The 27907-nt window shown below is 56.1% G+C and overlaps 2 protein-coding genes across 7 annotated transcripts; one reads left to right on the top strand and one right to left on the bottom strand.

Moving 5' to 3' along the window:
* Positions 1-12: 12 nt before the first annotated feature.
* On the bottom strand, positions 13-15447 carry LOC141930515 (lysosomal alpha-glucosidase-like). 3 transcript variants are annotated; one of them, XM_074841478.1, is made up of 20 exons: positions 15356-15447; positions 9132-9669; positions 8788-8933; positions 7657-7822; positions 7049-7145; positions 5879-5998; positions 5503-5621; positions 5303-5434; positions 4418-4528; positions 3483-3596; positions 3241-3325; positions 2755-2872; positions 2260-2393; positions 1987-2138; positions 1626-1774; positions 1396-1537; positions 1099-1197; positions 808-972; positions 580-726; positions 13-347 (listed from the first exon to the last, which is right to left on the bottom strand). In XM_074841478.1, the coding sequence occupies exons 2-20, from the start codon at positions 9657-9659 to the stop codon at positions 285-287; spliced, it is 2787 nt and encodes a 928-aa protein (XP_074697579.1). In that variant the 5' UTR covers positions 9660-9669; positions 15356-15447; the 3' UTR covers positions 13-284. The 3 variants fall into 3 exon arrangements, with proteins under 3 accessions (XP_074697579.1, XP_074697578.1, XP_074697577.1); XM_074841477.1 differs by lacking the exon at positions 15356-15447 and adding an exon at positions 10852-10975; XM_074841476.1 differs by lacking the exon at positions 15356-15447 and adding an exon at positions 10848-10872.
* MAFK (MAF bZIP transcription factor K) lies at positions 13545-27862 on the top strand. 4 transcript variants are annotated; one of them, XM_074841479.1, is made up of 3 exons: positions 13545-13615; positions 21792-21871; positions 23003-27862. In XM_074841479.1, exons 2-3 carry the CDS (start codon positions 21836-21838, stop codon positions 23435-23437), a joined length of 471 nt encoding a protein of 156 aa, XP_074697580.1. In that variant the 5' UTR covers positions 13545-13615; positions 21792-21835; the 3' UTR covers positions 23438-27862. The 4 variants fall into 4 exon arrangements, with proteins under 4 accessions (XP_074697580.1, XP_074697581.1, XP_074697582.1 ...); XM_074841480.1 differs by lacking the exon at positions 13545-13615 and adding an exon at positions 15616-19706; XM_074841481.1 differs by lacking the exon at positions 13545-13615 and adding an exon at positions 20815-20836.
* The last annotated feature ends 45 nt before the right edge of the window (positions 27863-27907 follow it).

Genomic DNA, 27907 nt, shown 5'->3' with positions numbered 1-27907 from the left:
ACACTCCCAGGACAAGCTCTCCACGTGCCTTTATTGCAGTGGGGACCACAGGTGCCCACACCTCGACCCACACCACCCACCCGGGACCAGGCGGAGGGCACCCGGCAGCCAAGCCCCCACTCTGCACCCCCCATCCCCAGCCGTGCTGGTGGGGGGCCACATGGCGGCAGGTGACAGTCCCCATCGCCTCCTCCGTGGTGGTGTCCCGGCCTCAAGGGCTGGAGCATCGAGCATCTCCCGACGGGTGGTCTCGGCAAGGTGGGGGTGACCCCGTGGCCCCCCACTCACAGCCACTGCAGGGAGAAGCCCTGGCTGAGGCTGAGGCCGAGGTCGCTCACGGTGAGGACCTGTGGGATGAGAGGAGACATTTTGGGGTACAGCCTCAGTTGGGGGGATGCATTGTTTTCCCTACCCAGCTCAGCTGAGCTCCCCTCTCCCAGAACCCCAACATGGAGGGAGAGACACCCCAGAGTCCTCACCCACCTCCTCAGCCACCTTGTGACACGGGCTGGGGGAGGAGGGATGGACACTCCCAGGATGGGGACCCCCAGGACAGGGCACCCCAAGATGGGGCTGTACCTGGTTGTCCAGGTAGGAGAAGGGCTTCTCCTGGCCATTCAGGAGGACCTTGCTGGGCTGCTCCCGCACCCCAAAGATGCTCACTGTGCCGATGGTGACCTCAGTGGCCTCGCTGCTGGTGTGAAGGACGATGGAGGTGAAGATGTTCTGCAGGAGGGGGTGACATGAGCTCAATGTGGTTGGGTGCCACAGGACCCCACTCCCCTTGCCCTCCCCACCACATCCCACCTGTGTGACGTTGAATACCAGGTAGGAGTAGCTTCCCTGCTCCAAGGTGTCCAGGCTCTCGCCATCATCCCAGAACAGGTCCCCCCAGGCGGTGGCACTCTGGGACAAGGCCACGATGAGGCGCAGGGGATTCCCTCGGGTCACCTTGCTGGTGGTCCCCGGTTTCTGGGGTTCAAAGACATGGGTGCTGTAGGGTTGTGAGCACCCAGGAGGGGGGTCCAGGAGCTGAGGTGCTGGAGGGGACACACATACTGTGGACAGAGCCCAGGGAGGTGATGGGTGGGCGCTCACCTGAGTGGGCAGGACGGTACCTTCCCGGACATGCAGGTTGATGTGATCCAGGGGAGCCGACATCTTCATCATCTCCCCACTGCTGTTCACTGAGGAGCCCTGAGCAGGAGGCAAGAGACATGGGTGTGAGGGGCTCAGGGGCATGGCACGGGCTCGGGCACAGGTCTGGGCAGTAGCCATCCCCACCCTTTCCTCCAGTGGGGCTTGCTGGGCTCAGCCATGGCTTTCCACCCTCAGTCCTGAGAGGTACAAGCAGGGACCATCCAACCCTCAGCCAAGCACTGCAGTGCTCCTCACCGTGTAGAAGTCGTACCACACGCCTCGGGGGACATAGCCCGTGACTGAGTCCACCCCGGGCTCTAGCACCGGTGTCACCAGCAGGCTCCGACCCCACAGGAACTGCCTGTCCAGCCCCAAGGTGGCCACATCCTGGGGGAACCTGCGGCGGGATGGAGACATCGCTCAGATCGGCTGCTTTCTCCATGATCCAGCCTAAGTGTCTCCCCAGCTCCCAGCAGAGCTCTTACTCAAAGAACAAGGGCCGGGCGACAGTGTCCCCTTGCACGTGGGCACGGTGGAAGAGGGTGTAGAGGAAGGGCAGGAGGGAGTAGCGGGTCAGCAGCACGTTCCTCATGGCCGTCCTCGCTGCAGGGCTGAACACTGTTGGGTCCTGGGCCTGGGGGAGATGCGGGGACTCAGCAGCCCCCCCATCCCCAGCCCCATCAGGCATCCCCACCTCCCCTGACCTCCTGCATCCCCCATCCCACATCCCCCATCCCACATCCCCCACCCCGTATCCCACATCCCCTGTCCCACATCCCACATCCTGCATCCCACATCCTGCATCCCACCCCTGGGGTGCCTCCCACCGAGCACGCTGCCCTCGACCTTCTCATTCTGGGTGTTGTGGTTGCGAGCGAAGGGGTAGAAGGCACCGAGCTGCATCCAGCGGGTGCACAGCTCCTCCGAGGTGCTGCCAGAGAAGCCGCAGATGTCCGCCCCAACCAGCGGGATGCTGAAGAGGCTGAAGCTCAGCAGCCCTGAGGGCAGGGATGATCAGTGGGGCACAAGGAGTTTCAGAGACGTCTCCAAACAAGCAGAAAGCTCAATGAAGCTGGGGTGCTGGTAGGGAGGGGTCTGTGTGCAGCCCGTGCCACCCACCTGGGATGGAGTAATACATGTCCTTCCACTGGCTCCGGTTGTCGCCCAGCCAGTGCCCTGAGTACCGGCCCTGGCTGGGGAAGGTGGAGCGGGAGATGATGAAGGGGCGCTGCCCCCGGATCTGGATCAAGGCACTGGAAAACAACAGGGAGAGCCAGAGGCAGGAGGTGAGAGCAGCCCCCCAGGAGCTTGCCTTATCCCACAATGGTGGAAGGAGAGGTCCAGCCCCACGGCAGCCCTGCAGTGCTGGAGGGTCAGCCTGAGCAGTACGGCGAAGGCTCAGTGCCAGGACCAGCCTCACACCCCCATCCCTCCCAGAGTGGTGTCAGCTCCCCTCCTCTGCCAGGTTATTCCCATCCGGAGGCTGTGAGCAGCCAGAGTATCTTCCCTTTGGGTCAAGCACTCAAATCCCTGTCCTTTCCCTACACGGCCCTGAGCAGCAGGATTTTGTCCCATCCCATGCCCAGGCCAGTGGGAAGTAGGATGCTCGGGTACCTCGCTGTGGCTTTGGCTTCCATCAGCCCATAGAGGTTGTGGAGGTTGTAGTGCACCGAGGCTTTCTGCTTCGCTGAGGCACACACCGTCTTCGCAAAGAGGGAATCACCCAGCACGGCTGCCGGGAGGGAGAGCCTCCGTTGGCATGCGCTGGTGGGAGGTGCAGGGGACACAGAGCCCCCCCACCCCCAACACCTGCTGGCTCTGGGTCAGCCCTCCCACATGCAAGGACCAGCCATTTTTGCCAACCCAGCACTGAAAGCTCCTGTAGATGGTCCCATCCTGCACCCTGACACAGCCCCAACAACTGTGCAAGGCTTGGGCACAGATACCAGCACACGCGAGTAGGGATGGAGACATTCAGGGTGCGAAACAGAGACATGATGTCTCTTAAAAAATGGTTTTCCTCCATCACACTCTGTTGCCAGCGATCTCAAAGCACACAGTACCCACCAGCACAGCCTTGCATTTCACCTCCCTCCTTACCCGGTGTGTAGGGTGGGCTGTCGAGCTCTCCCTGGGGGCAGCCATCTTCTGATCCATCCATGAAGTTGGATGGCTCATTCATGTCCTAAGCATTTGTGGAGCAATTTCAAGGGGAAGGTTTTGGGGATTAGTAAATAGACCTGGAAAAGCTGCATCTGAGGGACAGACAGTCCTGCCAGGACACACACTGGGTGCCAGCTGAGCTGCTGGCAGGGAGTCACCCAGGGCAAGGAGGGACTTACAATCCAGAGGCCATCAAAGGGCACGTGGGCATGGAAGTGCTGCAGGTTCTCCAGCCACCACTGGTGTGTGTCCGGGTTGGAGAAGTCTGCGAAGGCAGTGAAGCCGGGCCAGACCTGCGGGGACACCACAAAACCACGGGTTCAGCAAGCAGGTGATTTGTGAGGGGTCGCCATGGGGAATGGGGTGCCACAGGGCTGTGAGCATGCTGAAGGACCAGGGGTGAAACAGGCAATAAACCAGAAGATAAACCCAGGCCGACTGCTTCAAGTCCTGGATGCTGCATGCACAGCATCCCTCCTGCCACCATGGTACCCGGGAGCATTGGGGTGCCAAGGACTCCCCCACAGCCCGGTGGGCAGTGGCAGCTGATGGAGTGGCTGCTCTGCCTCTGCATGCACAAGCCCTGATACCACCTAGCCCAGGGCATGTCAGGGAAGAGCTGTGATTTCTCCATGCTTTGCCTCACTCCAGGAATTTTAGCCAATTCTTTTTTTCCCATTTTTTCAGGCTACATCGAAAGCCTCCTCCTCGTAGATGGTGAGGGAGAGCTGGTGGGAGCAAACAGCCGGGGGGCACAAACTGGGAGGGAACTGCTGTGGAGCAGATCTGGAGGCGTGTGTCCATTGCAGACAACCTCCCCTCACCCCAGAAATGGGAAGGGAGAGAAATCAGATGACCGGCCTTGGGCAGCACTGCCGATTCCGTTAAGCTCATATGACTCCCACGGGCTCCTCCGCTGGGACAGGGGCTGGCTCCCAGGGTCGGTGGAGACACCAGGAGGTGACACACGAGGCCAATGGCTGAGCCAGGCTCTGGCAACCATTCCAGAGAGGTCCCTTGGCCGCTTGGCTTTCCCCGCAGTGTGAGGGATGAAATCCCAACCATGCTATTGCACAACCCTGCGGGGCTGGGATTTCCCCCCGCAGCTCCTCACCTGCCCGATGAGCGGCTGCCCTTGGGTGGTGTTGAGGAACAAGCCCCGTCTCAAGGCTTCATCGAAAGGCCAGTAGGAGCCATGAGGGTTGGTGCTGCTGATGCCGGGATCCTGGGGACGGAGCAGAGGGTTAGTGCCATTCTTGGCAGACTGTGGCTCCTTCCCCCTGCCAGACCGGTGTGATTCAGAGAAGAGGACAACACAGACGGGGTCAGCCAGAGCCCATAGACGGCGGCTGTTTCCCCCAAAGGGAACAGAAACTTGCTTCAACACTTCCACGCATGTTTTCTAAAATGCCACTTCTGCAAGTCCCCAGGACCCGTTAGGGCGTTTTGGGGAGGGGGGGACAAATACAAGAAAACTCATGTTTATGCAAGAAATGTTGGGTCACGGATGGGCTTGGGCTACAACGGGAAGTTCAATAGGGAGGGAACCCCACCTTTCCCTCCCCAGAACCCCCCAGTCCCCACCACCCCCAGCAAGCAGAATCCACACCCCCTTTCCTTGTGGAGGGAAGAAGTGAGATCACAGCCAGGTCATGAGATCCCAGCACTTGTGGGGATGTGGGGGCACCCCAGCTGAGCACCCACAAGTTAAACAGCCTGACCCACAGTTCCTCCATTCTTTCACCCATGGGGGACGGGGGCATCCCTGTACTCCCACAGCAGACAGGACCACAGCACGAGAACCTGGCCCGTGTCTCCACAGTCCCTGCATTAGGGGGATTTCCAGTGACAGTTTACAGTTGCCTGCCCAGCACTGGGGACCAGCCTCGGACAAAAATCCCCAGGGCTGGGGATGATCAGCTGGGACCATGAGCATCCCTTACGTCTTACATCCCAGATCTGCAACAAAGACAGCACAGGGGGAGAGGAGGGGAAATACCAAGATCATAACGTAGTGCTGCCCGTGTTTGTGGAGGTCTTCCACCAACGAGGGGAGGGAGGCAAATTTCTGGGGATCGAAGGTGAAGTCCCGGTACCCATCCATGTAATCGATGTCATTCCACTGCGCATCCTGCAGGACAGAGGCTCAGGGATGGGTGACAGAGCCCGGACCCAGCCTCTACGGGTGTGAGGGGTTACCTGCGGGATCTCGTAGTTCCTCATGGCTCTCACAGTCTGCCAGGTCTCATTGCTGGATCCGTAGCCCCAGCGGCAGAGGTGGAAGCCCAGCGCCCAGAGGGGAGGCATGGCTGGGAAACCTACAGTGGGAGAGCGGGAGCATGGATGGGGTATCCTTGGATGATAGGGGCGTCTCAAAAGGATGGGAAGAGAAATGGGAAAAAGGAGGTGACTGATGACCCTTGACATGCTGGGAGGGCTGGGAATGGGATGGCTGGGGACCACTGACCCCTCCCCAGCTGGGAGGGCTGGAGACAGTGGTGAAGCTGGGGTGAGACAGGGATGGGGGCATGGGGGAGGTGCCTGCAGGTGGCCACGCTGGGGCGCAGACACTTACCTATCACCTGCTGGTATTGCTGGATGACCATGTTGGGATCGGGCCCCAGGAAGATATAAAAATCCAGCACCCCCCCGATGGTCCTCCAGGTCAGGGCTGGAGCAGGCTGCAGGGCCACCTCTTTTGGTGGGCAGTGGGGGAAGAGAAAAAGACAGTCACAATTGGGGAGCAATGCCCAGACCCCAACCCCCACAGTGGCGGCAAGGCAGCACCACAGGTAATGCTCAGCCTGGGCAGGAGAACGGAGAAATCCCTGCCTTGCACTCAGCAGCTGCTAAATGAGCATCTGGAAGCTTAAATCACCACAGCCCAGGGAGAGCGCTGGTTTACATGGGGAGAGGGCTCGCTATCTTAAAAATTTGCTCCTTAAGCCCAAAGCTGCGCCATTCTCCCAGCTTCCACTTAAAGACCAAGCACATGCAGGGCTTTCCTTCATGTCCTCCCCCAAAATCTCCTCCTAAGTGAATGAAGAGCTACTTGTGCAAGTGAGCATGTGGGAGCAAGGGCTTTCCTGGGAAGGGCTTTTCACGCAGTTGAGCTCACGAACCTCAGCTCAGGTGGTTGCATCTCCTGTGAGCTCCTCCTCGGGAGCATCACCACAATAAAGCCAAGTGCAGCTGGAGCTACGAGAGCCCCGGCGTGCGCAGCATTGTCCCAGCTGGCTGCAAGCGGCGGCTGCTGGGAGGGACGGGTGGTCGCCAGTGCGGTCCCCGACATGGCAGGAGCCCGCGGGAGCTGCTGTGTTATCAGCTGGCACACACGAGTGGATCCCATGGCTGCAGCCGGCGCAGCACAGCTGGGAAGAGCGCGGGCGGCAGACAGCATCCCCGGCTGCGCCCCAGCCATGCCACGCTGCTGGGCCTGGGGGCAAGGCCGTTTCGGGTGGAGAGGGAACGGGCACGGACCCGCACACAAGGGACTTGCTTTTCCAACAGCAACTTGGCAGCTGGGCATGTGGTTAAACTGCTCAGCAGTTGCTAAAGAGCCTCGCTGTAGCCAGGAAACAGATGGCTATGCTCAATAACGGAGCCATCAAACCACATCTTTCCCTTTTACGGCTTCCTCTCACCCCAAGTTCCCGAACTGGCTTCTCCAGCAGCTCCCATCTGTCCCCACCTGCCGGGTCCTCCTCCAGGGACAAGCTGGCCCGGGGTCCCCCGGGACACCTACCCATCGCATTGCTGTTGAGGAGGAAAACCCCGTGAGCATCTCCACCCTGCTCCATCAGCAGGTAGAAGGGGTGAGCACCATAAAGGTTGAACGATTCCTGCAAAGAGGAGGTGCCAGGTGAGAGAGCAGCTCCCAGGCAAAGCTGGAGAGCCCTGTGTCAACTGGGGTGAATAAATGGCCCTGAGTTGCATCTGCTGCCACCACCTAACCAGGCATCTGTCACCCTCTGTGGAGGACAAGGTAAGGGATGAGGATGGTTTTGGAGCTGGTGCTGAAGGCCATGGGAGGCTCCTTCTTCTTCGCAGCTTGGAGGCTGCTACTGAGTTGGGCTGGGCAAGGGGGAAACCTCCTGCCTCACCACAACCTGTTGCACGAGCAGCAGGGTGGAGCGGAAAACACCCAGGGCCCTCAGAGTGCCAAAAGCGTTTTGCAATTGCTCTGAAATCCTTCCTGGCACATATCTGCCTGCCGGCCTCGACCACCCCCTGCCTCTCCCAGGACTGCTGCCCATCCTCCTTCCACATTTTCCCAGGGTTTGTCCAATGCACTGGAGAGCAGTACCCCTGTCCTCACCCCCTGCACCCCTGCGGGGAGTGGGGAGATGGTACCGTGGGAGAGACATCACGGGCCCACAGTGTGAGGGTGTTCCAGTCCAGGTTGTGCAGGAGGGTGCTGCGGTGCTCCCCCAGCCCATAGAGAAACCTGGACGGGAGTGATGTGGATATCTGGAGAAACTGGTCAGCGAAGATCAAGGGGGCCACAGTGGTGTTGAGCCTGCCGAGGTGACATTGAGAGAGAGAGAGGGTCAAGAGGGAATGCTGGGATCCACTGGGATCCATTTGCCCATCAACAATTTACCCCTTGCCTCTCAAAGCATCCCAAAGGCCAGTGCAGCAGCTTATGTCCCACCCTGCATTCAGCCCCAGCACCTTGGCCCAGGCAGCAAATTTGGGTCTGGCTGGATGAGAGGCACAGCCCAAGCCTGACCCAGCACAGCACAGCCTTTCTTTTGACACCAGAAGTTTCCATGCAGGTTATTATTAACCACCAAGGCAATATGGCAGTGGGGTTTCTCAGCCTGTTGTCACTGATAAACAGCTCCCAAGTAAAGGACAGACCACAGACACCAGCAAATGGGAAGGAGGAGGAAACGATGGGATCCCAAAACATCCTGGCCACACATCGACCGGCTGTTGGTGCTCACCAACAGCTTAGTGTAGGCAAAGCCATGGAGGTGACTGAGAGCAGCACAGAAAACCACCTGCAGTCCTTCTCCACAGAAAGCCTGGAACTCTGGGTGTCCTTGTAGCTTGGACAGCCAGGGAAACCCAAAATCAGGGTGAAACAGCCAAAGCCACAACCCTTTGGTGGCTGTTTCCCCAAGTCACCAGGTCCCTTATTGGTGACATGTTGGGGATTTGCACAATGTTTGGCTGCTGTACGACCTGGTGAGCAATTAGGGCACTGGGAGGTTTTTGGAGAGGTGCTGATCCCACCCAGCCCTGCCATGGACACAGCAAGTACATAGCCAGCCTGTGGGGTCAGGAAGCCATGTGCTGCCACATCCCCACATAAGCACGGCTGGAAAAATGAAGACGAAGAGTAATTATTGGCTGGAGATCCCACAGTGTGGTTTTCCTTAAGGAAAAGCCCCCAGGAAGCATGCTGGAGCCTGTCCAGGGTGGGATGAGCTTTCCCCCCGCCCCCCACTGTGGGATGCAGAGGAGGTGGGTTCTTACAGCACTGTCCCTGTTGCCCTGCGCCGCAGCAGCACCCCAAAGGGGTCCCGGGAGAAATCCAGGCTGTAGATGGGGTTTTCCGCTTTCTTCATCACCTGGGGAACCTCGAGGGGAACCTCGTACCGTGGGTTGGCCGCATCTGTTATCTGCAAAAGGGAGAAAACACGCTTTAAAGACCAGCAAAGCAAGAGGGCAAAGGGTTGGAGATGCTCACTGGCCACATACAGGCACGCCTGGAGCACTGTAGCTTCTAGACTTGGTCTGAGCAACGGATGGTCACCTATGGGATGGAGGGTGCAGGACTGCAGTCACAAGCTCTGGAAGGCAGCCAGCGAGAAGCTCACCTTGATGTGCAGCCGGGTGTCTGTCTCAAACTTCACTTCCAGCCTCAGCTTCATGATGTCATGGGGGTAATAGGCCTTCTCCCTCCGCACCAGCAACCCCACCATGCCCAGTGCTGTCTGGTTGAGGCTCTCCAGGGTGTAGCTAGGGAAGTCAGGGGGGTAGAAGCACCAGGGCACACCGCGCTTGCCTGCTGCCGGTGGGGAGCTTTCAATGAAGCAGCACCCCCGGTTTTCGCAGAGCTCCTGGGTCACCACCACGTGCCTTTCCGGGTAGCAGTCAACGCGGTTGCTTTCAGGTACCAGGAGACATTTGGGGGGGAGCATGGGTCCGGGCCAGCCCCCCGATACTTGACGCAGTACCCAGACGGTGACAGCGCTCAGCAGCACGGCGGCCACCAGCAGCCCACTGCCCACCCACCATGGGGCCAGCTTCCCGTGGCCGGCGGGCGTCGGGGCGGCCCCTTCCTCCTCCACCCGGCACGCCGCCGGCTGCGGCACCGCCGTCGTCAGCTTCTGGTACGACTTCATCGTCCTGGTGCTGGAGTGAGGGGGAGATGGAGGCAGGCGTGAAGGAGTTGGAGGGGGAGAACTGGCCCAAGCCTTGAGGATGGCTTCCCCACTCCCGACACCCAAGGTTCAGGCAGAGCTTGCCCACCTTGGCACCCTGCACCGAGATGTCTGCACCCTCGGCTAAGATGCATACAGCAAGGATGGCTTTGCCCGGGTTGCGTGGTCCTGATCCTGCAGGAGTGCAGGGAGATGCTGCCACATGACTCTCTGCCAGCCCCAGGGGACAAAGTGCCATCCACCTGAACCCCACCTGCTCTTGGGTGGCAGAGCAGCCCCTCAGGTTTTTCCCAGGTCGTAATTTATGGGCTGCAGCGTTTCTGGAAGCTGCACGTAAAACCGAGCTCCCTCTGCCCATGAGAACAGAGCCATGGTGCTGGGAGCTGCAGCTCCAGGGTGCAGAGCATCCTCTGCTCCGAGCATCCTCTGCCATCGACCAAAGCCCTGAGTCACAGGTTTTAGCCCCAGGGAGGGCTGGGCGAGGGATGGCAGAGAATATGCTGTCAGTCTTTGCCTCCCACTGATAAAATCTGATTTTAACAACCGCTCAGGCAAACATCTCCGGTACTGTAAGGGAAGGAGAACCCCCATGCTCCTGCTGAGTGCAAGGAGCAATCTCAGCACCTTAAATAAGAGTCACAACTTTCTTCTCTCCATCTCCTACCCAAGCCATAGGTGCTCAGACCCCACTCACCTCCGCCCTGCAATCTGCAAAAGCTCAGCAAAACGGCTCTCCCCCAAAAGCAGATTTTATTCCCCGGCAGCCCTCCCCCAGCTCCAGCACCAAAATGGCTCAACCTGCCAGGGCCTGGCTCCGAAGCCACCCCTGAGCGGCAGTGCCTGCCCCACGCAGCACCTCAGCCTTATGCAATCGTCGGTCGCTTCCCCACGCGTGGGTGGCAGCACCCACCCGCCGTGGCTGGCAAGCACTGTCATGCGAACCCCGGGGACCTCGGCATGCCACCAGCCCATGCACCCATGCTCATGCCAGGCCAACCCGCGATGTCACCCTGCAGCAGGGGCATTTGGGGGGGGGACAGCCAGCGCCTGCAGCTGGGGGGTCCCCAGCCCGACACGGGGAGGCATCGCGCCCCGGGACCCCCCTGCCCGGCCTGCCTGGGCCCCGCTCCGGCCATGCCAGGCGCTTACATACACGTGTCTCCTCTTGACATTGTGGCTGCGGGCAGGCAGGCAGCAGGCAGCAGGCAGGCAGGCAGCAGGCAGGGCTCCCAGCCGCTGCAGCTCTGCCTGCTCCACCGTAAAAACCCTACAAGACGCCCAGCTCCTTCCTACCGCTCCTCTCTAGTAGCCGCGCCTCCACACACGCCTCTCCGGCGACTTCTCAGCCGCTTGCTCCTCTGATTTGTGTGCTTTATATTACTATTTTTTTTTAATATATCTATCTACACTTAATGCTGTTTGAAAGCCCCAAGGTGGAGAATATGAGAGATTAGCAATTTTTTAGATTTTCCCCAGCCTGGATGCATGCAAGGTCTCAAAACCCAGAGTATTAGTGCCTCTACCCAATTTTAGGGCGAGAGGACTTTACCCAGAGCAGCGTGAAAGAGGTGCCTGTGCTGAATCCTACACTGTGGCTTCAGGGAATCGTGATGCTGGGTGTGTTTTGAGCACACAACGGGTGGGCTAGACCTGCAAAACCCCACACTTCCCAAAACAAATCCCTTTCTTCATGCAGGTTTTCACCAGCGGTCCTTTCTCCCATTGCACTCCTGTTCATCTGGTTAACAATTGTATGTAATTGCACCCTCCCTGCCCAGGCTTTTCCACTCTCAGGGGACTGGAGAGCTGCTCGTTGTTTACTATCAAAGGCCACTGCAGTCTAAAGGTCAGCAGCAAAGGACAACAGACCTTTGGAGCAGAGTTGCTTTCCCCAGGGAATGAAAACAAAAAGTAAGAGCTCTTGTGAACAGGACAATTCACCCAGAAACAGAATTTCAGGTGACACAACACCCCACCCTACCCCATACTATATGGGATCTGTCAAACCCATGTTGTTGCAAAGACAGAGACCTCAATTCTGGTGAGCCCCATGTGTTGGGTTGTCACCACAGAGGGTGAGACCCCCACCCAGGACACAGCCAGCCCATCCCTCCTGCCTTCGGGGACCAATGTCTCGTGTCTGTCTCAGGGAGAACCCTTGGATGATGCAGGATGGCATCCACCACCAGCACCCCTCTCCTTGCTTGTCTTGGCTCTCTGAGCCACCAGAAACCCTCCAGGATGCAAAGGAGATCTGGAGACATCAGGAATGATGAGATCTCAGAGATGAGATCAGATCAGATGAGGGTCTCAGAGACATCAGTGAGGACCAGAGCGATGGCTGAAATCTGCCTTCCAGCCCTGAGCTCACCCTGTCCCAGCACCTGGGACAGGTTTTCAACCAGAGTCTGAAAATCTGGGAGTGGTGAAGGCCAACGCATGAAATGCCCAGGCTTCGTGCCACTGCCTGGGAGCTTTAACCAACCTCATTAGCTCAGTGCAAAAAAAAAAAAAAGGGGGGGGGTTCTTAACAGCAGGGAGGTGCATCTGCCTGAACCAGGGTTCTAAATCAACAACCTGGAGGGACACCATCCCCCTGCTGTTGGCTAAGGATTGTAATAGTCTACGTTCACACTGCCCTAGCCGAAAATTCTTCAGCCAGGGTTTGCTCTGGCTGCGTGGACTTGTGAGGCTGTCCCAGATGCGGGGCTCCCCACGTTTTGCAGCCTGTGTTGTGTGAAGGGAGCAGCAGTGAAAGATGGGATCTTACTGAAAGACTCAACTATGGCCCTTAGATCTGCTCCAACGAGGATATTTGGCCTCGACGCTGGAAAGCACAAATTGCACGGGGCCAACACAGACTTTCTAATATAGTTACAAACATGAGAAAAATCAAAGGGAGCCCAGTTTCAATGGAGGCAACTGGGTTCCGTCAACCGCCTGTGTTATTACATTTTTTGGATGCATTTTCATCATTGCTGGATGATCGCGGGGTCCGAAATGCCGCTCACATCATTGGGGTCAGGGTGCTGTGTTGGCAGCTCTCACAGCTGCACAAGGAAATCGCAAGGACTGGGCTCAGGATCTGGCCCTGGGGCAGGATTTGGCCCTGCTGCAGCGCTCGGGGGGCTGTGGGGCCCGGCAGTGCTGGGGTGACAGCTGGTCCGGTGGCCAGCAGAGAAGGGCAAGCCCGGCTAGCAGCCACCTCCTGCGCCCCGGGGACCAAAATAGCCGCTGAGCACCCTCCGAGGGCCTCACGGTGCCCGAGACATGCTCCGACCCACTGCGAACCCCCCCACGCATGAGGGTGCAGGACCCCACGGCCACGCCGCGGCCCTCCCCTCCTCCTCCTCCTCCTCCTCCTCCTCCTCCTCCTCCTCCTCCTCCTCCTCCTCCATGGAGGCTGCTCCGGGCAAGCGGGACCTTTCGGAGAGGGGCCCGCAGCGGGCGGGGAGGGCCCGGCGGTGGGGAGGGGGCGCCGGGGCGCGGTGCTCGGCGCTGTACAGCCTGCGCGGCCGGAGGGGGTGTGGGGTGTGGGGGGGCGGTACGTGACGGCGGCGCCGCGGCCCCGCCCTTTCCCCGCGCCCTTCCCCATGAATGAACGGCGCGGGCGGGGCCGGGCGGTGACGCGCGGCCGCCGGGGCGGGCCGGGGGTGACGCGCGCCGTGACGCGCCATGCCGGAAGCGGCGGGGGCGCTGGTTGGTCGGCGGCGCGGCGGGGGGGAGGGGGCCGCCCCGCGCTTGTTGTTGTCCGCGGGACTCGCTGGCAGGGAGGGAGGGAGGGAAGGAGCCGCGCAGCGCCCCCGCCGCCGTCGCCACCGCCACCCCCGTCGCCCCCCGCCGCCACTCCCCCCCCCCCCCCGCGGCCGCCGCCGCCCCCGCCCCGGGCGCGCGCGCGCGCTCCCGCCGGCACGCAGGTGAGGAGCCGCCTGGGCGCGGCGGGGCGGGGGCGGGGGGGTGGGGGGGTTGGGTTGGAGCTGTCGGGTGGTAGAAGGGGGGGGGTGGCCGCTCGGCCGCTCCCACCGGTTTGGGGAGGTTGGGGGGGGGAGGTTCGGTCCGGTCCGACTCGGTCCGGTTGGGTCCGGTCGTGTCCGGTTGGGCGGGGCGGCTGAGGTAAAAGTGCTGAGTCACCACCGCGCCGGGCACGTGGTGCCGCCGCCCCTCGCACCGGGCCGGGCGGCGCGCACGTGGGCCCCGGCGGGGCGGCGGTGAGGGGCGGACACCCCCCCCCCCCCCCCCCCCCCCCAGACCCCCCCATTCACCCCACATCTCCGCGTTAGGGGAGCGCGGCGTGGGAGTGGGGGGGGCCCGGGGAGCGGCCCCTCGGCCCGGCCGCAGCGGGGAGCCGCGGTGGGGCAGGGGCCCCGCGGTCACACCCCCCCCACCCCACCCCCACCCCCTCCCCACACCCGAACCCAGCGCGGGGCCGGCGTCGCTCAGTCGCCCGCGGGACGGGGCCGGCGTCTCCCCCCGCACCCCTGTGGACGCGGGGCTCGGGCGTCCCCCTCGGGAGGGGACGGTGGGTTTGCGCCTGGGCGATGCTTTTCCTCTCTCTTGTTATTATTTTTATTTTTTCCCCCCAAGGATGAGCGTGCAGCCTGCCTCTGCCTTTGAATGGTTCTTAAAATACATGTGAGGAAACCTGTTGTGACGCCGCGCGCTCCGCCGTCTAAAAATAGCAGCTTTTGTAGTACGGAGGGAGCCGGGGCGCAGCCGGTGCCGGGCAGCGTGGCAGCGGCGGTGGCCGGGCGTGGTGGCGGCCTCGGTGAGCCGCTCTCCGCCCCGCGTTATCGGGCGGGAGCAGCCGCCGGTGGGAAACGCTGGCCGGGCTCCGCGCTGCCCATCGGATGGGCTTGGGGCGTCGGGGCTGAGCGGGGGGCTTATCTCCCCCGAGCACGGCTTCTTTTTGGGTCAGAAGAGGGAAGGCGTGTGGTGCGTTTGGGCTGGTCCCGGAGCTGGCGGGAGGGATGAGTGTGTAAGGGGGAAGCCCTGAAAGCGGGGCGCTCTGCGGCCGCCCCGGGACGTGTCGGTGGGAGGAAAGGGGACGGTGACGTTCTGGGAGCGGGCGCTGCCGCGTGACTGTCTGGTGGGCGCGGGGCGGTTTGGGGATTTAGTCAGAAATGGGGTGGGTGGGGGAACCTCTTCCGAGCTCCTGGTGAAGGCAGTGGCATAAGATGGGGAAACATCCAGGCCGTGAGCGAGGGGAACTGAGATCTCTGAACTCTCACAGAGTGTCAGGGTCTGTTTGAGAAAGACCTCCTTCCTCCTCCTCTTCCTCAGACTGAGAGCCCGCTCCCCTCCCTCGCGGGCTGCTCCGTGGAGGATTTATTTTACAGATTCTGCCGAAAGCAGGCCATGAGGTCTCAAATTAGGAACGAGCCCCCTTTGGGCAAAGTTGTTACAGAAAAGGGAAAGGCCTCCATTTTTGCTTTCACCTGGCCACCCCCTCCTTCGCCAGCGTAGTCCTAAAGCTGAGCTGGGACCACGGAGGGCGGGGGGAGCTGGTAAGAGGAAAGTGTTTCCCGGGAAAGCTGCACGCCTTTTTCTTGCACTTTCAGTTTTTATAAGCCCTGTCCGTCGAGAAGCGCAGCCTTGCACCCCAGCCCTGCACGTTGCGCCGTTGGTGCTGTCAGGGTTTTACCAGCAAATGAATTTACCTTGTGATTTTTCTCACTGACGAAACGGGCGCGCGTTCCTCCGCTTTTCCCTCTCTCCTTCCGTGTGTGTACGCCGTGCTGCCTGCGGAGAAGCCTTCCTCGTGCAGTCACTTCCTAGAGGTGATGGACGCCGCGGTTGCCCAATGGCAGCTCGCAGGGCTGCGCGGCACCGGAGTTAACTCCGCTCCTCCTCGCCGGACGGGCCGGCAGCAACGGGGCGAATGCCGCAAGATTGGGGCATGCGGTGACTCTCGCCGTCAGGACGCCCTGCCTGCTTCTGCGGGCTCTGAGCTTGTTGGGGCTTTGCACCTGAGCTGCGTTAGATGTTCCTGGCTGTATTGCGCCAGGCTCGTACCCTGCTTCGCAAGTGTTTCTGAACCAGAGACAGAAATTTGTTAGCTTTCTTTTTTTTTTTGCTTGCCTGTCAAGGGCAGCGTGCTTTGTCATGTTTTATGTCATTTCTGCGCCGTCGCCCGTCTCGGCAATCTGTTGCAGCAAGGAGTTTGGTACTGCTCTGTGCCTCCTGAAAGGGAAAAATACAGATCGGTTTGACACGCTTTTATTTCCATCAACATTGGAAGATGATTAATGGCGTGGAATGCGCTGCAGAACTTGGTATTGAAAATCTCTAGCTGTGTGAGATGTTTGGGAAGCGAAGAAAGGACAGCTGGGAGCGCTGGCCCCCGCAGCAGTCAGGGTTTCTGGGATAAGCTCACTTGCTGATCATTTTTGTAAACATCCAGCTGTGAAATACTTGAGCGGTGCTAGCACTTTCAATTATCAGGAAGTTTCGGGCTCAGCACCCTGTAGAGATGAACAGGCAGTTTCCACTTCTGTCTTGAGCTATTGTTTCAGGCTACCTTCAAACTCGGGCAGAGAGTCTTGCAAGCATGAAGCAAGCACAAGCGATGCCGTGCTCTGTGACCATCAACACAAGAACTGGGGTGGGGGGGGAAGGCAGTGAGGAGAGCAATTACCCTGCCACTAAGCCCCTGAGTGGAGGGACAGGTTGTGTAGCAAATCCCGCTGCTTAGCGGTATTGCAGGACCCTGAATAGCCACGCCGTTACGTTCCATTATTAGCAGTTGGTGAAGATGTCCGACTCAATGGCTGGCATGTGGGGTCAGGAGCGGTGAAGTTAGGAATCCCAATCCCAGCTCTGCCCCAGGATCCGACTGTGCATCCAAGCAGGTTATTTGTTGCTTGGTGGCTCAGCGTGGCTGTCTGGAGGAGATGCATCTCTGGGCCAGTGATGCTGAGGCGTAGTTCTGGTGTAGCTCTGTCACCGCATTTTATAAGTGCGTGATGGGAAAAGTGCTGTATGCTTGTCAGTACCGGGGCTGGCTGCCGCATACCTTTCCCTTTCAGCCACCTCCTCCGTGAAGTTTCTGAGGTGACACACAAGTGTACCCTCCTGGTGCTCCGTATCCTCTGCTCCCTAACCACGGGCTCTCTGCAGCATCTGACTAGGTTGTTTACCAAACCACTGAAGACTGTCTGATCCGTGTCCAGGCTTCCCCAGAGAGAGCCTCAGAGAGCTGTGTCCTGGCAGCTCTCAAATGCGCTCTGAAGGTTCCTGAATCTCCTCTTTGCTGCTGGATGCTGGTTCCGATCCATAAGGGAAATGGAAAGCTGGCCAGCTGGGTGAGGGCTGCGTGGAGCTCCTCTAGAACAGTAAACAGTGACTCACCCCCTCCTTGTGTCTTCTCTCTCTTCATGTCAAATATATTGCCTCGCATATGCTTCTACTCTCTGATTCACACCATCAGCCCGTCCCTCCCCGCTCTCATTACAAATGAGTGACAAGCGTCAGTCTGCCTTACAGGATGTGTGAAGATTGTCAGAGCAGGAGAATGGCTTTTTGAATGATGAGGGGGGGGGGATGGTGCTCTGCCTACCATGCAGCAATGTGCTGGAGATCCGTGTCGTGCCTCCGAGCGGCAGAGGCACGGCGACGAAGATGTAAGCATCTGTAGTTCCCTTCACCTGTCAGCTCAGATGTTATCCTTGGTAGGCACATCTGTTTGGCTAGTGCTTTGGAGCTGCAGATAACTTGTGGATAAACGAGAAATTTAACTAAAACACCTGCCTGGGAATTAAATCGCCGCATTTGGGAATGAGTAGAGTATTCCCTGCGTAACTGTCGGTGCTGAATCGAGACGCGATGGCGGAGATCCCCATTGCTGCTTGAACCTCACACTGTTTTTCTGGCCTCTGGAAGTCGTGGCTGGCCTGGCTGACGGTGAGGGTTGCATGTTTTCAGTTTGCTGTACGTGTCTGAGGATGGAGGCTAAACACCAGCAGGGCTGTCTGCCAGGCACTCATGTTCTGGCCAGGGTTGTCTTTCAGTGTAGAAAGAGTTTTAAAATTCGAGTTCATCCGCAGTTGTCGGGTGTCGGCAGTGACTTTATAGTAATTCCTTAATGCGTAACGCGCTTTGAAAGCCCTGTAGCGTGGAAAGTCTGAAATCTCATTCTGGCATGTTTTCTTTCTTAATTGCAAGCCTTGTGTGGAAAGCTCTGTCCTACCTCTGCCCGAGTCAGGCTTTCTGGTGTCGTCTTCTTTCGAAGCAAAGGAACTGGGGATCTCTAGACGGTCCAGGCTGAGACCAACAGGCTTGGGATGTCAGCCGGAGACCTCCAGGTTTTTGGGAGGATGCTGCAAGAGGCATAGAAGTGGTCTGAGAGAGGGAGAGGGCGTTAGCAAGGCTGTCAATGGGTAACTTTATTGCAGAATTACAAGGGCTCTTTATGTAACCCACAGTCAAAACACTTGCTTTAAATACAAGTGTGGAGCTGCGCTGGAAAAGCCTTTGCCCCTTACAGTTGGTGTATTACTACTCACCGCTTTATTTATGTAGCGTTCAAAGTGCGTTGTACTGCTTACAGAATAGAGATGTAATGCAGTCCTTGTTCCAAAAAGCTGAGCTCCTAATTTTAGACATGATGCAGCAAACGCAATTAAGAAAAGAAGGGCAGGAATAGGGTAAAGACTAAAAGGGTTCTAATAATCAAATCGCAGGCAGGATCCCAAAAGACCCCTGTGCAGCATGTTTAGGGAACGCTGCTGAATATGACATGTTTGCGGGATGGTTTACGATTTCCTTGTGGGGTTTTGCCTTCTAACTGTGGAAGGTGCCGTGCTGATTCTAGTTGCTCATCGTTGGTAGCTGAATAGTCCCAAATAGTTCTGATGGGAAGGATTTTGTAGGTGGGGAGATGGAGATGGAGCCCGAGGCCCTGGAGGACTGTTGGTGAGGGTTGCGAGTGTTGTTGTATCGGTTTCGAGCGGAGCCTGGACCACACCTGTGGGTTTACCTAGTGCAGAGATAAGACTTGCCCTGGCACTCGTGTCTGAGTGTAAGACTTGAACCTGTTTGAGTGTTTCTACTTGCACTACCAAATCCTGCCCTTGGGGTCAGGGCAGACCCCAATTTCCCACCCTTGTTTAAATAGGGCCCGGCATCACGGTTCCTGATGGTGCCCTGAACCTCCTTGCTCATCTCTGTACTAGCAGCGGCTCTGGCACGTTGCCCCTGGTGCAGTAGGATGGATCCCAGCCCATCTCGGAGGGACACCGGCCCGTCCAGGGTGTTTTGGTGTGTGGGGGGAGGCAGGCGTGCAGCACGAGAGCGCGAGGGTGTCTGTGCCGTCCTCCAAGGAATGTGCAGGGTAAGGAGATGCTGCTTTGGTGACACGGAGCAACAGGTGACTGGAAGGGGTTTTGTCACGTGGAGCCGGAGCATTGCGCGGGGTGACAGGCGAGCCCTCGCGCTGACCCCCACCTAAGGCAACCTCACCCCTCGGCTCTTGTTTTCCACGATATTTTACATTTCTTTCCGTCTCCGCGCAGCCAAGCGGCCCTGTTCAGTTTTTCCATCGGCTGGCGTAGAAAGTGCTTTGAAGACGCGCTGGGTGAGGATCAAAAGGCTTTTTGTGTAATTGGTGGGTGTGACGGGTCTGTCGTCGGCCTCCCCCTCCTTTTTGACTTTCCTTTTCCGGTTTTAGCAGCGCGGAGTGCCGCCAGCGGGACGGCAGCGTGCCCCTTTCCTTGTAGGGATGGGGGCGGCGAGGGAGGGGGGGATGCCGAGGGAAGGAAGAGTTTCTGATGCTGTGGGAATGTGAGCTCTCAAACTCTGTAAACAGCTGGTGACTCACTGCATAACTATGGCACCAACTGCCTGCGCGGCCCGCGGCGCTGTGCGTCTGCAGGGAGGGGGCTGCCGGCCCTTTCCTTTACGCGCTGGCAGCTCCTCTGCTCTTCTGAACTCGCTGGGACCATTTGGCCGAGACGAGGAGCTTTTTCCTTCCTCCTCCGTGCTAGCGCCTACGTCTGCGCCTCCGGCCTGGAGGTAGGGGTGGGCGGCGAACTCCCGGCGCGGAGGGGAAGCGATGGATGGCGAAAGGGCAGTGCTGGGGTCTGGAGAGGCGCCTGTGCTCGCAGGAGATCCTGCCCGCCTGCCTGCGGTCAGCCCTCGTGCGAAACATGCAGTGTGACAGCAGCCAGAGGACAGACGCATCCCCGTCCCTTGGGGGCGGCTACTGGGGGCTGGGACGTGCTCCCCTGCCCGGCGCCCAGCCCACTGAGGCAGGGGCTGCTGGAGCTGTGCCCGGGGTGGGGTTTGGTGCTGGAGGAGAGTAGGGAAGGACTCAGTGATGCTCTAGAAAACGCAGCACACACCAGTTGCTGTAAGTAGTCCATTCATCACGGAGCATCTTGGCTTGTCCGCTGTGCGGCTGTCCTTGTCCCTCCTCCAGACATGGAGAGCTGTGCTGTCTCAGGCTTAAAAATAGAGGAGGCGCCTAAATACACTCCCTAATATCTAGGATAGTATCTCGCAGCTTTGCACTTACGGGATTATTTTTTTTCCCCCCCTCCATGCTCTTCATCTTGATTTTTACGTAAGTCGTGTGATGATGAGGTGTCTTGACTGATAAAATCCAAGTGACAGCAGGGCGGGCTGAGCCAGCACCTTCACCCACACGGCTCCCACTGGTCCCCACACCCCACCTTTGCACCCCCCCGAATCCCGCCACCCCCTGTTTGCAGATATGAATGAGTTTGTTTACTCTCCGACGACCTCGTGATGTCTTTGCACAGACATGACCTGAAGTCATTATTGCTTTTGGGCTTCTCTGTTTCCATGGCGACTGTCTCTGGGTTGGCTACTTTCCCAAGGTCACCATGGCAACTATCAGAAGGGAATCATGCTTGGGATGCTTTGGCTGGATTTTTCATGAATGATTAGGATGTGTGACACGATGCAGACGTGGAAATGGGGAGGGTTTGGGCTGGGCTGGAGGGGGGGAAGAGAGAGAGAGAGGACTCCCGCCAGACAGGCTGTGCGCTCTGCGGTGCCGCTGGGTGTGCAACCCTCGAAGCCGCCGTGCGCCGGGGGGGACCGGCGCCTCGCGCCCTCCCCGCCGGGGAGCGATCGGCAGAGGCTGTGATGGTGGCACGGCTGCGGTTGCCTCCCTCGCGGTAGGTACCCGGTGGAGCGCCGTGCTGCCGTCACTGCGGGGCGAAGGCTTCGGGTGGAGGTGCGGGCAGGTGGATTTTCTGCAAGGCACTGATCGAAGGGGTGTAGTTGCTGGCTAAGGTGAGAGTGAAGGGCAGCGGCTCGGCAGGGGTTGGTCTCTCTGTCGGTGGACATGCCTCCATGTCACTAGAAATATCAGGCAGGTCAGCTCTCGCAGCCTGGGGCCGAGAGGATCGGGAAGCAACAGTCTTGGTGTGTTGGGAGAGGCAAACTCCTGCCTTGCTTTGTTATCGGGGGGCTTTTGTTTCTGTTGTTTGGGTTTTCTGGTAGCGTCTCCTTTGGGTGGGGACGGCACTGAAAGCAGGTTACAAACGAGGCAGCTTCTTTCTGGGTTGCTGATTCAATTTCAAGCCAGGTTAATAATAATCAAAATAAGCATGAAGGGAGTTGTTGTCTTGTGGCTTTTCAGTGCCTTTTATGAGCGGAGGTAACTCTTAATTCAGTCCCTAATAGGCCATTCTGCGCGTCTGGGATTCCTCTGGAGGGAGGTGAGCGAGTGACTGGGCCTGGGAGGCCGCACTCTGCGTTCCCCTTGAGAAGAAGGGGTGGCATACTGGAAGGTGCTGCGTGGTGGTTAGTGTAACTGTTGTTTACAGATGGGAGCTGGTGTCCTTTCCCCTCCTCCTTGCTCTGTCTTCCCTGCTTAATCTTAGTGTAGTTAATAGCAAAATAAGAGATCTATAGCGTTAAAAAGCCACGCACTTGTCAACACAAATTTCTCTTTCTCGTATCTGAACAGGGTAAACTGATCTCTGAATCCAGCCCCGTGTTTTAAACAACTGTGTGGTTGTTTCTTTTAATGGTGGTTAAGTTGGGGGTTTGGACCAAACTTGGATCTTCTTCCTATCTTCATCTTTGAGACTACTGTAACCTGAAAATCTTGTTTTGTTTTTCCAGTTGCAATTTCTGAGCAGTTTTGTCCGGAAGACTGTGCTCAGGTTATGACGACTAATCCCAAACCGAACAAGGCATTAAAGGTAGGGAAGAAGGCTGAGTGGGCGATGCTGGGTGGCAGGGGAGGCTGTCGCAGAACTGTGCTGCATGTGAGGTCGGTTGTACATGACTGTTCTTTTTCATTCTGAGAGACTCTTACAAATGGGTGCTGATACAATTTCCCACAATCTACAGGAAAGGTTAGGGTAGAAGAATACCAGTGATAACCAGAAAGAATTCTGAAGTTTCTGGAATGGTGTGAAGGCTGGAGTATCCCAGTTGCTATCCAAGAGACTTTTGACTATAGCAATTACTGACAGCATCCTGAAACCAGTGCTCCCAGGCCCATCAATGAGGTACTTCTACTCTCAGGACTGGGAGGCACTGGGAAAGGACGTGTCCAGCTGGTGTCTCTCAGATCCATGAGACAGTAAATGCCTCGGATGTACCAGCTTGGTGGTGATCTACGCATGGATTGTGCATGCATTGTTGGAGTTTCTTTCCAATGTCTTAGCTCTTCATTCCAGATATCCTTCAGTCTCTGAAGAGACAAAAGGATGATGTCTTAAAAGGTTCTGAAAAAAATTGTGACAGCAAACCTGCCTGAGAAAAAGGCAAAAGGCATTGGTGTCTTTCTCACGTAACTTCAGAGTCTGGCCTGTGCACCAGGAAAACCTAATTAGGCTGTGGTCCTTGAAGCCAAGCAGGGTTGGTTTTGTTCACTACTTGGATGAAAAGCCACAAAATGCTGAATTAAACCCTGCATACAAGTGGTTGTTCTGCTTTTGAGATGCTGCACTGTCCAAGCATAATGCTGGGAAAAGGTGTCATCGTTAGTGTTCAGTATGAATTCCGGGTCCTGACGAACACAAAGGGCTTCAGTCTGCTTTACATTTATCTCCTTAAAAACCTTACTGTTCAGTTCACACTGGGTGTGTAAGGCTCACTGCTTTCTCTGACTTAAGAGGGTTACCCAAACCCAGATGACAGCAGTGCTCAGATCTCTGCCATGTTTTACGCAGATGTTTTAGTGGAGCATATGCTCTCTACAGTGCTTCGGGGGTGTTGTCCATGTGGAGGTGTCATATTGCTGAGGGGTGGCCTGTCTCTGTTCGCTGTCCAGAACATCTGTTCACGTAGGGTTGCTGCTACCCCTGTGCTGTTGGTATTTGCAGGTAAAGGAGGAGTCAGGAGAGAATGCCCCAGTGCTGAGTGATGATGAACTCGTGTCAATGTCCGTACGGGAGCTGAACCAGCACCTGAGGGGTCTCACCAAAGAGGAGGTCATCCGTCTGAAGCAGCGGAGGCGCACGCTGAAGAACCGGGGCTACGCTGCCAGCTGCCGCATCAAGCGCGTGACTCAGAAAGAGGAGCTAGAGAGGCAGCGAGTTGAGCTGCAGCAAGAGGTGGAGAAGCTGGCCAGAGAAAACAGCAGCATGAAGCTAGAGCTGGACGCCTTGCGCTCCAAGTACGAAGCACTCCAGACCTTTGCTCGTACTGTGGCGCGAGGGCCTATTACCCCGACCAAAGTTGCCACCACCAGTGTCATCACCATTGTGAAATCAGCCGAAATCTCATCCAGTTCTGTGCCGTTTTCAGCAGCGTCCTAGTGCCCTCGGTGGGGGGAACTAGCAGCCTTTCAGAGGGGAGGGGAAAAGGCTCTTATGCATTGTTCCGGAGTCCTTGGTCACGTCAAGAATTGGCATTTTAACAATTCTCTTCCAAAAGTGCAAAAAATAGAAAAAAGAAAAGAAAAAAAACGCCCAAACCTACAAAGGGAACTTAACTGGCTGCTTCTGTCTGGACTCAGTGGCTCCATCAACCTCTCGTGTCCAGGATTTGAGCTCTGTATGCAGTACAAATTGCAAGATCTGCTTCGTCCTTCCCCCTGCCTCCCCAAACCCCTCTCAGCCGTGGGCAGCTGCTTTCCAGCTGGGAGAAGATACCTGAGGAGCCTCCGGAGTCTTCTTGAATGATGCTCAAGAGCCAGGAAACAGATGGACCGTAGAAATCATCATGTGAGATGAATGTATGGAAAAAAGAATTTCCTTTAGTGGCATCCTACTCCCTGTAAGAAAGGTCTCCCCTACCTTCCCCACTTCCATCTGATATTACGAGAGCAGGGATATAGGCTTTTTGGATTAGATTTCATCCTGCTGTGAGTGGATGGGAGCGGGAGGATGATGGAGACTAATGCTTGGGTCTGACCACACCCATTAGGAATAATGTTTTGTTTTCAATCCATGCTGTTAAAATATGGAAAAATATATATTTTACATATTTTAATATGCCCCATTACCTGTGTGGCCTGTAAAAATGACATTGCAGCCTCCTTATTCCAAGCCCAAGTTTCCCGATAGCTCCTTCCCTAAGGTGTGCCTGTGAATTGGGTATATTTATGCAGTTTATTTCTTCCAAATGATCCGCAGTCTTGAAGTAGCAGCTTTTTTTTTTCTGGATTCCCTGAAGCTTAAGGGAAGGAGGCACAGTAAATGCTGTGAAGAGCTGTGTGGTGGGGAGAAGGGGAGACGAGGAGGAAAAAATGCTGCAAGTATTACCAGGTGGAGGCAGAACTGGCTGTGAGAAGGTGGGACAGTTCTGCTGGGATCAGCACTCTGAGAAGGGGTTTGTGCAGAGTATTTCAGAAAGATGTTTTTAAAGCACTGAAGTGTAACTAGAAGGCAATAGCGTTCAGATGGGAGGAGAGAAGTTCTAGAGACTCCTCTTTGACAAAAGCACTGGTAGGTTAGCAGTGAACATCCCAGCTGGAGAGCTGGGCTCACCAGTCTTTGACCAGAGAAGGGCTATGGGGAGGTCAGATGGGAGCTGGAAGAGTCTTTTCCTCTCCATAGCATGTCAGGCGCTGAAGTTGGGATCCAAAGAGTACAGTGAACAACCCTCAGTGTTCAGACAACCTGTGTGAATGTGACCCTGAAACTTGACGCTTTCTCTTGGGAATGGGTGAATTATCCCAAGAGGCGCACGGAGGGCAGGAGGGAAAATTGGTGTGTGTGTGTAGGGGACAGAAGAATTGGGATTGAGAAGTCGTTCATATGGCTCTGAGCAGTGGTTTGGGAGAGGGATTTCTGGCTTGGCAATGGGCAGGAGGTGGGAAGCCGAAAGGAGAGATTCTGCTGTTGCGCAGCAGCACTGAAAAGACAAATGTTTCCAGGTCACTGTAAAAAAAAAAAATAGCTATGTTGGTGTTTGTGTGTTTTGTTGTTGTTTTTTTTTTCTTTTTGAAGTAGGAAAGAAAAGGGACTGTGAGTTTTGCAGGGCAGGTCAGAGACTTGTGGAATGGACGATGCCTGTTGTCACGCAGGTGAGAAGAGAATGAGATTGCTGGAGTTTAAGATGAGGAGAAGAGCTTAGAGGATTTGGGCTCCAGAACAGAAAACAAAGATCACGGAGAATTCATGAGTGTTTTGGACTGAAAGAGAATAATCAAGTGCCACCGTTGTTGCAAAGGGGACAGCGAACTGGCATCTGACACCCCGTATAATTTGTTGTTTAAGGCTTTGTCTTGCCTTCAATGGCAGTAAGTTTGTAGAAATTTAGCGAAGCCCTACTTGTCTTTGGAAGAAGTTGTTAGCTTGCTTTTTCTTTTTTTTCACCTTGTCATTGGAGTCTCTGGATTTCCCAGGAGGGTCCTTTGTGAAATAGGTTAATGAAAAGAGAAACCTCAGACTTGGTTCTCATTCAGTCCTCAACATCGACATCCGTGACCTTACTGAGCCAGAAAGGGTGTAAGTGAAAAGCTTCCTGAAGGCTCGTTACCCCTGCCAGATCCACATGTTATGGAGGGGAGCAGGGAGTTTCCTTCAAGTGATTTTCCAACACGTAGAGTTTGGATGACACTTAGCGTTACCTCATTTCTCCTCCACTCCCTCCCTATCTCCGAACAGGCAGATCAATGTCCTGTGTATCAGTACCAGTTATTGACTCCCACAGCAGAAGCTGAGGAAGAGAAAGATGTTACTGTCATTTCCTGGTCCTCTCATGTTCTCCAGCTCACAGACATTGGAAACTTTCCCAGACCTTACAGGTGCCTCCGAAAACAGGCAAAATGGAGACTCCTGGCACTGTTGGGGCTTTAAATGAAAACTTTAATGAAAAAGGCCAGTTGACTTGAAAATGCCCAAATGCTTCCAGTCTTTAAAACAGCTCCAGAGCTCCATAACATTCCTGGCTAGATAGGAACACCCTCTGGCTGCCCTTGACCCCCCCGCCGGGGAAATCAGACCAGTTGCACCGAGGGGGACGGAGGTTGAACTTTGTTCCGTGGGGTCTTCTTGCTGTTGGAATGAGTTGAGAAACATATCTTTACGTGGCACTTCCCTTGCGGCCAAGTATTTCTTTTTTTCCAGTTCTTGGAAGGGTGCCAAAGGCTTGTCCAAGTGATTGCTAGTTTAGTGCTGGTAGGCACTTAAATCTCTGGTCACTCGATAAAGAACAAGAGGCCTGGGTGTTGTTAAAGCTGTTGATACCATAGCCATGGTAGGTAATCCATATTGGATATCCATAAGGACCACGTGGAAATATTTAAAGAGAGAGAAATATATATATAAATATATAATTATATACATTTTATCGTACAGATTTTTCGTAAAAAAAAAAATAATTTTTTTTCCAAGTTTGATACTGTAAATCTTTATTAAAAGAAATTGCCAGTCCAGGGCTCCCTGGGTGGTGACCTGGAGGGGAATGAAATGTCCTGGCTAAACTTCCACAGAGGGATCAGAATTGCAAGGTAACGTGGAGGGAGGAATGACCCGAAAGCTGTTGACCGTGTTGGAGACCCAGCTCCTCCACCCTCCGCCTTGGAGGGCCCTCCAGCTTGGGGTTGTCGCATTGCATTCCTCTGGGGTTCGGTTTGTTTCTGTTGGGTTTTTTTTGTTTTGTTTTGTTTTTTTTTTTTTCCTCTCCGTCCTGCACTTACAAGCCTGACACCCAGGGCGAGCGCCTGCAGAGTCGCCCAGGCGGCTCTGGCCGTGCTTCCCTGCAGCCGTACCTCTCTCGCTTGTCTCTTTGCTGCAGTAGTTTGGATGCTGGGGCTTCCTTCTCTGCCCCTCTTAATTTGTTCTCCCCCCGCCCCGCTGAGGAGCGGGGGCTCTGGATTTGAGTGCTGGGATCCTCTCCCCTGGCCCTGGCTTTTCTTTGGTTGCTCCCCATCCGCAGTGTGACGTGGGAACCACGGGCTGGGTGGGAGGCAGGAGAAGACGAAAGCGTTGGGCAGGGTCCAGGAGGGACATCTCTGTTCTTGTAGACGTGTTTGCTGTGCTTTCTACTGGGAGTGGGGAACCTTTCCCTCCAGGGCAGCTCCAGATCCCTTTGAAGCAAGTCAGCGTCTCTGCTCTTGCCCAACTCTACCGTCTGCCGGAGGAGACCGCAAAGCGCAAGCTTAGAGACCTGGGTGACATCGCAGCTCCGGGGAAGGCCGGGGAGGGGACGAGGTGCTGGCGGGTGAGCCGGTGTGGAGGCCAGCTGTGGCAGGGCCGGCACGGTGCCACGGGAGCGCGGAGTGGTCAGGCCACTGGACGGCTCAGACCCGGGGAGGAGGAGAAGGTGGCATTTTTTTTTTCTCTCTCGAATCATTTAAACTTCATTGTCATGATTGTTTTTATTTAAAAAAAAAAAAAGAAACAAAACAAAAATGAAAAACTTTTGTAATGTGGATTTGTTTTCCTTCGTCTGTATTTCAGTCTGCTGGGGTGTTTCTGTAGATGGTGGATACTTGCTTTCATTTTTTTAATGATAGAAGTCTTCTGTTTTAAGTTGTTTTTTATCACCAGCTCATTCTATCCTCTGTGGTTACTCAGTAATTTCATTTCAATATTTATTTTTGTGCTGCTTTTTTATTATAAAATAAATTATTGATATACCAAGCAATGTGGATTCCTGTTTGTAAGGCGAATAGCCCTGTGTATGTGTCCATTACTTTCTCTTGACAGCCACAACGTAATTTATTGCTGTAAATTTAGCTGCAGTGACTGGTTTTTTTGTACCTTTCCAATAAAGCATTTTCTGGTTTCAGACTTGCCCTGGTCTATGGTCAGCATTTTAGAGTCTGAATTGATCTT

The sequence above is a fragment of the Strix aluco genome, chromosome 15 (genome assembly GCF_031877795.1).
Source record: "Strix aluco isolate bStrAlu1 chromosome 15, bStrAlu1.hap1, whole genome shotgun sequence".
Taxonomy (NCBI): domain Eukaryota; kingdom Metazoa; phylum Chordata; class Aves; order Strigiformes; family Strigidae; genus Strix; species Strix aluco.
Note: the sequence above shows the minus strand (reverse complement) of the source record. Positions and strands in the feature narration are given on the sequence as shown.